Raw genomic sequence first — 11,606 nt, 5'->3', positions numbered from 1 at the left:
AAAATATTCTATATTCAACAATCATTTTTAAAAGTTTTTCTGTTTACATTTATGTTTATAAAATGTTTGCATTTTTAAGGTTTCTCTGAGGATATTAAAGGATAATGTTGTACCTGTAAAATATTTGCATGTGAAATAAATGGAGAACATGCAGTAACACAGAGCCATCTACTGAAAACACGTGGATCTGATGCTGGATGAGTGTATATGTAGGGCCCTCGGTGTTTGCCTTTATTTAGTCATATTCTCTTTAAAAATAGGCAACATTTTGTGAGATAATTCTGAAGCATATTGATTTTTAAGGGTCAATATACTTATATATCTTTATTTTACAATGTCCATCATGTAGTAAGTATACAAACTTTTCTAAACATTAGGTTAGAGTTTATTTTCTTTTGATTTTTTAAGTTACATAAATATATTGCTTTGTTAGATTACATTTTAGGCATTTGATGAAGGAGTACCTGAAGAACTACAAATAACAAATCTTTAGTTTTGATAATAACTAGAAAAAATTAACGTGACTATATTTATAATGACTTGAAGACATTATATAATAAAGTCAGCACTTGGACAGCTCTCTGTGGTATCTTCTTATTAATCCTGTAATCATAGAAAAGATGGCTGTGAATAATAAAGTAATTGTTGTTGCTGGACATTATAAGAGTTACTACACCTTCTTCATTCATGAAACTGGGTTTCTGCACGTCCCCATCCTCACCATATGCTTTTAATGTCTTGATACGCTGCAAAGCAAAATGTTATTGTAATTGTAAAATATTTTGTTCTAATTTACATTTATTTGAAAACATTTACAGTTTTTTTGCCTGTGGTTGGCATCGTATTCACCCTTTACTACTATGGTAAATCGTAGCCACTTTTTGAAGTTTGAAGCATATTTTCCCTTTATATCCCTGTTGCAGACCAGGTACAGGATGCATGACCCTTCATCTAGTAAACATTCTGCACACAGACAAAATAGCAAGAACTTTCTGTATATATACTCAATTCTAAATAATAGCTCCTTTGAAAGTAACATAAGAATCAGAAAGAGATTAAGAAGCACATCCAGAAAGATACCAATACTTTATGGTCCCCTGTTACACTTAGAATAAAATCCAAATAATTTTCATTCATCAAATCCTGGGTGTACACATCAATCCCTCCTCCCTTATTGATTCCATTCTTTCCCATATTACAGTAGTCACACTGACCCCAGTCAATTCCAAAAGTCAGCACTGTTGTTTCCACCACAGGGCTTTTTCAGGGGCAAGTTCCCCTGCTTAGAATGTCTTTCTTTGCACATTGTACACACTTGGTTCATTCTTTTCCATGAGTTTTCACCGTAAATATCAGCTGCTTTTCGAGATTGTATGTTTACCCTAGTCAAAAATAAAGAAACTAATATCTTCCCTTGTATTCTCTTTCTTAACTCCTTGGTTCATTCTTGACCTTTATTGCAGCCAACAATTACCATTTCTCTTGTACACTTGGTTTTATTTATCTTCTCCCATTAGAAAACATCTTTGTGATGAAAAGGAATGAATGTGTGTGTATCTTGTTCACCAATGTTTCTCCAATTTTAAGTACTGTCCCTAGACTCTTTTCAGTATCCAATAAACATTTGTTGAATGCACACATGCACAAATAAGTTAAATATTTAACATACAGAAAGCTAGGTTGAAGCAGTATAATCTGGATATAAATGGTGCTAATATAGAATTGAATTTTAATCTCAACTTCAGCATTAACTAGACATGAGACGATTTCTCTGTTTTGCCTCAGTTTCCATATTTATACAAACAGAGAGAGTAATAATACTTAGCTGGCATCTTTCAGAGTGCTTCTGTGAGGACGTATTGAAATAATCAATGTGAGGTACGTTACATTATTTAAACATTATTTACAAATAAAAGTTAATCTCCCGAATTTATCTAAAAATTAAAAGGAAAATATTTAAATACAGTAAGATAAGTTGGAAAAATTTCAGCACATTTTATTTGTAGAAAAGGTGGCCCTCATTCTTCCGCACCAAAAATAATGGGGGAGAGAACAATCAGGAAATGACTGCTTATGAAATGAGAACCCAAGACTTGGGGAAAGATTGTTTCCTAGCGATTGAGACATGCCAGTTACATTTTATAGCCGCATTGGTAAAAGAAGGAGGGGCTTTGCCTCCACGCTTGGTGATATCATGAGAGTTTAACTTTCCTTTAAATAGAGGTGGGATAATACAAAGTAGCTCAGCAACAGTACCTGGTGAAAGAGACTGGCACATCTAAAACTAGGAGAAAGGGGAAAATTAGAGCAAACGTGGTTACCTATTTTCTAGTCTCTTCTTTCTTCTACATGTCTTCCCAATTCCTTCACAAACTGTGACTAATGAATCACATTGTTTTTTGGTTTTTAAATTCAGCCCCTCCCAACCTCCCTTCCACAGATAGGGTCTGGGGAAAGGAGGAACGGATAGGTTAGCAGAACTAATTCAATATCCTAATGATTGTACACCTGAAGCATGTCTCTGCACAATTTTTCTTTGAGCCGCTTTATTTGTTTATCAATGAACATCCTACTTCGTCCCTGAGATGCAGGTCATCGGAAATACCAGCTGCCGATCACATGCAGTCTTCATTTTATTTCCAGACCCAGTGCGCTGTTGATTCCTGCACAACTGGAGTGTGCCTGAGCTATGTGAGGGAAAGGAGACACCTGTGCCTTAGGGACGCAGGTGAAGTCCCATCTACCTTCCTGAGACTTTCCCTGGCGCTTTTCCACCCTCTCAGTGGCTCACTTCTCATCTCCATCTCCCCTGTCCACTTGGACTCAGACCTCTCTGTTTAACCTGCGCTTTTCCCGCCCTCTTTCTCCTCCGCGCCTTAGCTGAAGACACAGAGAGCTCCACAAAACTGGGCATGCCTAATAGCCAGGGAAGGCTTGGGCTGCAAGAAGAAAGCGTTTGCACCTTCCGAGCTCCCCTCCCCTCTGCAGCTGCCTCCTGCCAGTCAGGCGACCCGACGTGCGCTACCGCCCAATGAGGGCCCGCGGCCTTCGCCAGCGCCCCGCCTCTCCTGGCACCACCACCAATGAGTGGTTGGCGGAGGTGGGCCGCGCCCTGTTCCCGCCTCTCCAGTTAAGGCCGCTGGTGTGAGCCGGGGCTCGGCGCGAGCGAGGGACAACGGAAGGGACGGGCAGGTGTGGGCTCGGGGCCACGCAGCCCGACGGCGGGAGTCGCAGGTGCTGGGTGCATGGGCCAGTGAGGACGCACAGAGATCCCTCGCCGCGCGGAGGAGGAGCAGCGCGGGAGCCAGGCGCTGCCCCACGACCCTGCGTCCGAGCGAGCGGAACCTCGCGCTTCGCCCGGGGACAGTCCGAAGTCCGCGCTATGGAAGAGGAGAAATATTTGCCTGAGCTGATGGCAGAGAAAGATAGCCTGGATCCATCTTTTGTGCATGCATCGCGCCTTTTGGCAGAAGGTAGGACTTGCCCCCACAGATGGGCACAAACCGCCGGCTGCCTATCTCACCCGCGGCTTGATTAGGGGAGTGAAGTTAGGGAGGGACTCCTCTCGCCGCCTTCGCAGAAACTGTCCCCCTGAAGATGCTCGCCTCAGAGCTCGGGCGGACAGACCCCGTTTTTGGGGCGGACAGCAGTGCTCCTTCTCCACGTCTTAATTTGGAGAAGACCAAAGCTACGGAGATCTAATGGCAGTGGCGATGTGACCTGTTAGGATAATTGATAGAGAAACCATAAAGTGTAACGCGGTCTACAGGGACATTTTCACTTCGCAAAGGGAGGGGAAAGCAGTTTGGAAGTAAATGGTGATCAATGTAATGTTCTAAGAGCTTCGTACCTACAGATCGGTATTTTTATTTTTATTTTTTGCTGCATTTAGGAAGTGATTTTTGATACCCTTTAATCAAAGTCTATCCTATGGAAAGTGTTAGAATTAACCTATACATTAAACTATGCATGTTCTTATATGTATGTTAATGTGGTAAGTAGAGGCTAAAGTGCTTATACATTTATTTGAAGTGTGATGATTGGATACTCTGTGAGATATTGGTCCCTGGGAACACTCTATAATTGATCAACTGTTTTACCAAGTGTGCATTTTCTTTTGTGTACCTGTAATGTTAAAGGAGATTTCATTCCTAAAGGAACATATGTGTCTTGATTTTTGCATTGCTTTGAAAGGTTGTTTTTGAAAAAAGACACATGAACTTTATTAACCGAATTACTCCATTTATGTTATAATAATGCCATCTAAACACTAAAGACACCTATGGTATCTGTAGTTACTTCCACATGCCTTTTTAGAACATCTGCAGATTTTTTAAGATGAATGCTTCATTAATAATGAATTGCTTCATCATCAAATTGGTTACAATGCAGTTTTGTAGCTAAGGTTGTTATGGACTTACATACAGCAAAAAACTAAAACGGATAACTTCCTCTACCCAAGCTCCTCAGTATTAAAAGATTTTTTTTGAGACTTAGTTGTACCAAGGAAGAATAAATTCTGCTCCTCAATATATGATTTAAATAGGCATTAGCTATATTTTTTAATTTATGAATTGTTATTTATATTAACAATAAAGTGTAAGGTATTTTTCTATATTTAAATACTAAACAATTAGGAAAAGATTTATATTCAAAACATGGAACATGTGAAATAACTAAACTGTTTTCAGTGAAAAAGCTTGTTTTATAGATAAGTGGGAAGGTGAAATACAATTATGCCTACTACTTTCTTGATTACTGAATGAAAAAAAATAGAAATTAAAGTGGAAAAGTAAAGTCAATAAAAATGAACTTTTTTATATTCCCAAAAAAGACAACTACGTAAAAATAATAGCAAAATAATGAGTTAATAGATGTTTAAGATTGTTTGAAATGATTTAAAAAGCAAGTCTTACCAGTCTTCAGTATCTGTAATATATTTTGAATAGTCTTCAATATATTTTCCAGAAGTTTCTTTATGTAGCGATAATATGTCTTTAAAGTGAAAAAAAAAGTTACAAATTGATCATTCTCTCTGACCCGCTAATTGGAGTTCTATTTGAGACAAGTGGCTCAAAGATTAATTCATCAGTCATTAATGTGAGTTATTGTACTTGAAGACGGCCAAGCTAAATAAATGCATACAAGAAACTCTTAACAGAGTGCGTAAGTATTTCTGTGGCTGGTAAAACAGTCAGAGAATGCACTTGGTTCCTTAACATTTTATCTTTCCTAGGAACTTGATTTCTTGATATAATACTTAGTAACATGTTCTGATGTACCTTGTAATTTGATTTTTTCCCAGCAGGGGGAAGCATGCCCTGCTTTTGTCAAGAATTAGAAGGAAAAGCTCCTAAATAGAGAAAAGCATCTAAGTAAGAAACAAAGAGGGTACTCAAATTTCAGAGAAATCAGAATGAGGAAAAGAGAATGGAGGAGGTTATAATAATCTTGGAGTACATAAAGAGTTATGCAAAAGGATGCATAGGTTTTAGATTAGCTCTCTGTACCTAGGGCTCTTTACATGTGCTAATTAAAGAGTGTAAGTTGATTGTTCTTGGAATCTCAATAATCTTAATGTATATTTTATGGTATAGATCTTTCATTATCTTTCCAAAGGCCAGTTGCCCAGATGTCCACGCTTAGTTTCAGATCTCTATAGATGTGAAGAGTATGGTTGAGATGATTTTATTTCTTATACCTGAGAATGCACTGATTGAAGGGAGTGGCTATAAATAAACCTGACATAGATATTCATTTGGAAAGAAGGTGCAAAGTACATTTCAGTCAGTACTGTGCAGACAGTGTCAAGCCTGAGTGAGTAATAAAAATGATACAGATGATTCAGTTCTTCAGAATGATTTTCCGGAAGCTAATATATATAAAGGTGGTAATATAAACCAATGAGCTTTCACAATGATTTATTTTGCATTTTGATTGGTGATAGATGCAAATCAGTGCTCAATTGACAGTGCTCCATGTAGAATTGAAGGCTGTGGAGTTGAAAGTACTGGTTGGATGTTTATTTGGGGTTTTGGGGGGGGGGTCCATTGTAGTTTGTTTTATTTCACTTGTTTCTGCTGTGTGTTTTCAATGAGAATGATTTCAGTTAATTGTTAGAAGAGATCTTGAATAATGTGGTTTGAAGTTTGTTTATAATATGCTTAAATAATTAAAATAATGTTCATCCTGCGATTATAATGTTGTTTAGGTATCCACTTGTTATGGTAGGTGCTTTTGAATATGATAAAACAGCAAACTCAGGACTATCCTTAAAGTTCTACTCAGTGTCTGAATTTAGTTGCCAGATGAAATTACATGAGTTTATTTATATCTTTTCTGCTTCTGGGAAGTGCATTAAACTATGAATCTAGATACCTAGATTTGAATTCCACTTTAACCTCAACTGAATCTGGGTAAGCTTTCTTTCCCTGGGCCCAGTTTCCTTGTCTCTCAAATTAAGGAGTTGGACTAAGTGATGTATATGTTTTTTTGCAGTTCTAATTAAGTCTCAGACTACTGATGATACAACGAAGTGATGTTTGTATATTCGGAACAAAAATTCAATGGCTGCACATTTTTGAAACTTTTCATTCTTTCCTAGTTTAATGATTAATAATATATTTAAATTGTAATTTGAGGCACTAAATTGCCTCAATTAGTGCCAAATTAGGCACTAAAGTGTCTAAATTGTAATTTGAGGCTCTAAAATGTAATTTGAGGCATATACTTTATTTTGGGTACTGGGGACAGATTTATGTTCTTAAGTCTATTGAACTACTATTAATGTTTGAGGCCAAAAATGTATATACATGAAAATATTATCTGGAAATATTCTATGTCTGCTGACAGACATAGATCTCTTCAGATTTATGTATTCAATTATGGTGATTCCATACTCCTAGGAGCATTATAAATTTTTGTCTAATTGAGAGAGGTTTGGGGAAGATTTTCTAGCCTGAAATCTTTGCAAGCACTGAAAGAATCATAACCACTTTGGTTGACTCATTATATGACGATGTCAAATATTGCCAAATACTCTAGCAGTTCGAATGGTTTTCAAAAAGCTATAGATGCTATTTTCAAACTTTAGTGAAAAGTTTGACCTGCCATCTAGACTTGGCCTTTATTTCTGCAGATATAAATGAGATCTTAAAAATATTAAGAAAAGAGGGATTAATACTTAACCACAAATGCAAACTTATGAGTTAACTACATTTAGATTATCAATAAGAACCATTTTTTAGTTAGATCGTGTTTCTTAAATATTTTTCATAAAGCTTGATAAGTTTTTAAATTAAGGAAAGTTATTAGTGTAATGTCTAAAACAGCTTCTGGTTAAAAAATAGTGTTCCTGTGACTCTTTAAAGTGACTTTTCTTTTGATTAATGTAATCACCTTTTTCTCCCAATAGACTTGGGATAATCTTACTTATGTTTCTTAAATAGAAAACAAACATGGGCAAAGAATTAAATTCAGGTTATCTTTGATCTTCAATTAAGACAATTTATGATATAGTGGAAAATTTCTACTTTGACAAGAAAAACACTTGGGAGTGATTATTGACACTTCTACCTACTGGGAAATATAGGATGTGTCATTTTTTTCCACCTCTCTGATACTCAGTTTCTTCATCTATATAACAGGAAAAGTAATACCTACCAGGCAGGGTTCTTTTAAGATGAAAAAACAAAAACAAAAACAAACAAACAAAAAACAACTTCTGCTTGTGATGCTTGTGATAACATAAGCCGTATTTTAAAAATTTATTTTATTTTATTTTTGAGACAGAGCCTTGCGCTGTTGCCCAGGATAGAGTGCAGTGGTGCGATTTTGGCTCACTGCAACCTCTGCCTCCTGGGTTCAATCAGTTCTCCTGCTCAGCCTCCCAAGTAGCTGGGATTACAGGTGCGTGCCACCACACCCGGCTAATTTTTGTATTTTTAGTAGAGACGGGATTTCACCATGTTGGCCAGGCTGATCTCAAACTCCTGACCTTGTGATTGACCTGCCTCATCCTCCCAAAGTGCTAGGATTACAGGCGTGAGCCACTGTGCCCGGCCAATAATTTGTATCACAAAAATATAAGCAGAAATTAAACAAATATAACATGATGATGCACCTCAATTTGAGAAAATAAGTAAAATAAACGCTGCCTTACTTCAGATTACTGCCGAGTTACATTTGAACTCATAGAGCAAATTATGAAATAAATTATCTTATGAAAAAGGATTACATTGAGGGTTTTAAAAATATCATGTTTAGTAAGCGATCACTTGTCAGTCTTTAACCATGAGCTTGATTAGCCCTGGTCCTATTTATTTCAAGAGTAATTTCAGACCTATTCAGGCTTCCTCTTAAACCCACATGTTCTTCACTCTCAGCAGGTGATTTCATCATCTGTTTTATTGGAGGAAATGGGTATCTCTCTTCTGCTATTCCTCAACCTCCTACCACCTAAAAACTTCCATAGCCATCGTCATTGTCTTTCATTCCCAGAAGACCAAATGTTTCCTTTCTTCAAGGTTGATTTGCCATCCATATCCTTGACCCAAATGCTCTTCATCTCTGTACTCATTCTGTAGTTAAATCCTTTATTTGTATCTCCTACTCTTTCTCCTAATCGACACTTTCTTTATAGCAGCTGTCAACATGATTCAATGTGAATAATTTGAAGAAATAGAATACTTCTTTCACTTGCCACAAATATTAAAAAATAATCTCTCATGACATTTGTCCTTCCTTGTTTCCTTCAAACTTCTGATAATACTAGTATATACTAGCTGCCTCACTTTCTTAATTTACCTTTTTAAAATTATTCGGTTTGGCTTCTGTCTTCATCACTGTCCTGAAATTGATGACCCTAGTGACAGAATAATCTCATAATTGCCAAATCAAATAAATTTTTTCTGACCCTTATCAAGTCTCTTGGCTGCACTTTCCACTATTGACCTTCTTCTGATTTCTTTCCATCTTCCTTGTCTTCTGGGCACTATATTCTACTGGTTTTACTTCCTTCTTTGACCGTTTCTTGCCCTCATCATCCTTCATTTCCCTCCTTCCCACACCAACACACACAATGCTGTCACAGTAATTCATTTAAAGTTAAAGTCTCACCATGTCACACTTCTTAATAATTTCCATTGCCTGCAAGGTGTAGTCCATACCCCTTGACGTTCTTATAACATGCTTACCTCTCCAGAAGCATCTCTTCAGCCTTTCTGCTGAATTTATCTCAGGTATACCAAACTGCTTATAGTTCACTCTCTACATTCCCTTACCATTCCCATACCTATTCACAGAAAGCTAGATATTTTCCCCTCATTCCCATAACGAACGCCTCTAGATCACTGTCCAAACTGTTATTTTAGAATGATCAGGTTGTGCCTGTCTCTCTCACTAGAGAAACAGCTCCTCTCTGTCTCCTCTTGAGGAGCAGAACTAAGTCTTTTTCATCATTATATTAGCAGCACTTTTCACAGTGCCTGGTATGTGATGGTGCCAGGTAGAGGCCAAACAGGCTTTTCTCCATCAGATTTGAGAACCGGCCTCCTGTTGGCCCGTCTGCTACCTCTTCCGCATGTGAATAACACTTTTCTTCTCTCTGTCCTCTCCTATCTCTAAGGTGTTGCACATTCTAGGACCTCGCTTTAGAATGCCCTTTCTAGTTTCTCTCCATGATTATAATTTATCTTCATCCAATAAAACTGAGTACTGCTATTCCTTCTTCTAGGAAGCCTTTCATAATGGCTTCTCATCTAATTCATTATAAATTAAGTGCACTTCTGGTTTTATTTTCAACCCATCCACCACTACTGCATTGCAACATGCAATTCTTTTTGATCTTGGTTGTCTCCACCTCTAAGCTTGGGGGCCATACTATGACTTCTGTCTTTTAATTTTTAATGCTTGCCTTCAGTCTTATATGTAGAAGGCCTCAATAAATGTTTCTTAACTGAATGATGCTGACCTCATATCTTCCTTTTTCTCCTACCATGTGTTTAGAAGATATCTCCAGAAACAATTTTTCAGTAATTCTGTCACTTATAATGATAATACTAATTCAGTCATATTTTATCTTTGCATAATTCAAAACCTCAGGAGGCCACTTTGAAAGTTTCCATTTGTTTTTAAGTCAATTTTGAAAAATTATTCATATGCAGGAAGTTGGAAAGATAGTACAGGGAAGTCCTTCTTTACTCTGTGAGGTATCTGAGAATCTGCCCATTTGTTTCTTTGTTGTTTGGATTGAGGCTTTGTGTGTGTCTGCTTTTTATTTATTTTTATTTATTTATTTATTTATTTTTTTGAGATGGAGTCTGGCTCTGTCGCCCAGGCTGGAGTGCAGTGGTGTGATCTCAGCTCACTGCAAGCTCCGCCTGCCAGATTCAGGCCAGTCTCCTGCCTCAGCCTCCTGAGTAGCTGGGACTACAGGCACCCGCCACCACGCCCGGCTAATTTTTTGTATTTTTAGTAGAGACAGGGTTTCACCATGTTAACCAGGATGGTCTCGATCTCCTGACCTTGTGATCCACCCACCTCTGCCTCCCAAAGTGCTGGGATTACAGACGTGAGCCACCACGCCTGGCCGTGTCTGCTTTTGATACTTCTGAGTTGCCAACTTTTCTAGCACTCAGTCTGGCACATATGTGGCACAAAGAAAATCTAAGAAAACCATTGAAATGTCATTCCTGAGTCTTGTGGTACTGAGACAATTGGCCTCCTTTTTTCCACTTTCTAGAAAAGAAAGTCTTCTTCTGTTTATCTGTAATGTCCCATCCCCATTCATTTATGTGTTTTAATTTATATGTTTATGAAATTTTCTTTTGAATGAATATTAGGCCTTGTACATTAATATTAATATTTCATTAACTAGTTATATAGGAATGAGCATGACCACGATAAATTCATCTAGATAATGGACACAGTAATATTCTCTATATTTATCTCATTTTAAGGTTTTTTTATGGCCTGGTACCTGAGAATGAGAACATAACTGATCATTATTCTCAGTTTCTCTTTATGTACACAGTCTATAGTGAAGCTGTTTGTTCCCACAGCAGCTGTACAAGGGGAGGAAGTGAGGTTTGGAGGTAGTTTTTAGAAACCCCTGGAAATAACTGTGTAGTATCATCAGCTTTCCTTTTGCACTTATTTGAGCACTGAATTTGATCTTTCTTTTTGATTTGGCTATATTATTAGAAATATATCTTCATTGGAATTATATTCTGACATCAGTTTGATTTTTTAAAGCTATAAACCGTGTAATATTTAATATATTTCATAGATCAAAATTTGGTACTATTCCCCACAAACTGCTGAATTCCAATACAATAAACCAAATTTGGAAATTTTTTAGAGGTAGAATAACCACTAACAGTTGATATTCTACATTAATGTTAGCAAATATCCGTATTATATGGCTTCCTCGTCTTCTCAAGTGCAGAGTTCTGTAATGATTGCATCTTTTATTTGCCAAATACTTGCGAGGTCATGGCCAAGCATCCTCTTGCTCCATTGTTATTAACTTTTTTGGAGGAAAGAAGTCATTTTTAGCACATCCTCCATTTGACTCATGAACAGTACTTCCAAACAGATTTTGCAGT

General features: G+C 37.2%; 1 protein-coding gene across 11 annotated transcripts in view; it reads left to right on the top strand.

The window, feature by feature from the left end:
- The first annotated feature begins 3,111 nt into the window (after window positions 1–3,111).
- The window catches only part of KHDRBS2 (KH RNA binding domain containing, signal transduction associated 2), a 651,287-nt gene continuing 642,792 nt past the window's right edge, over window positions 3,112–11,606 (top strand). For 8 of the 11 annotated variants that reach the window (XR_008526228.1, XR_008526226.2, XR_008526225.1 and 5 more), the window contains exon 1: window positions 3,126–3,473. Coding sequence is in view for 4 of the 11 variants with exons in the window: in XM_054557664.1 (XP_054413639.1) it covers window positions 3,383–3,473 (91 nt within the window). In the remaining 7 variants the exon portion in view is untranslated. Of the gene's footprint in view, window positions 3,474–11,606 lie in introns of all 11 variants that reach the window. The other 3 variants (XR_002915471.3, XR_008526227.2, XM_024248863.2) reach the window with 1 other exon arrangement.

This window comes from Pongo abelii, chromosome 5 (assembly GCF_028885655.2).
Source record: "Pongo abelii isolate AG06213 chromosome 5, NHGRI_mPonAbe1-v2.0_pri, whole genome shotgun sequence".
NCBI classification, from domain to species: Eukaryota; Metazoa; Chordata; class Mammalia; order Primates; family Hominidae; genus Pongo; species Pongo abelii.
The sequence above is the reverse complement of the archived record's forward strand: the minus strand, read 5'-3'. Positions and strand labels throughout refer to the sequence as shown.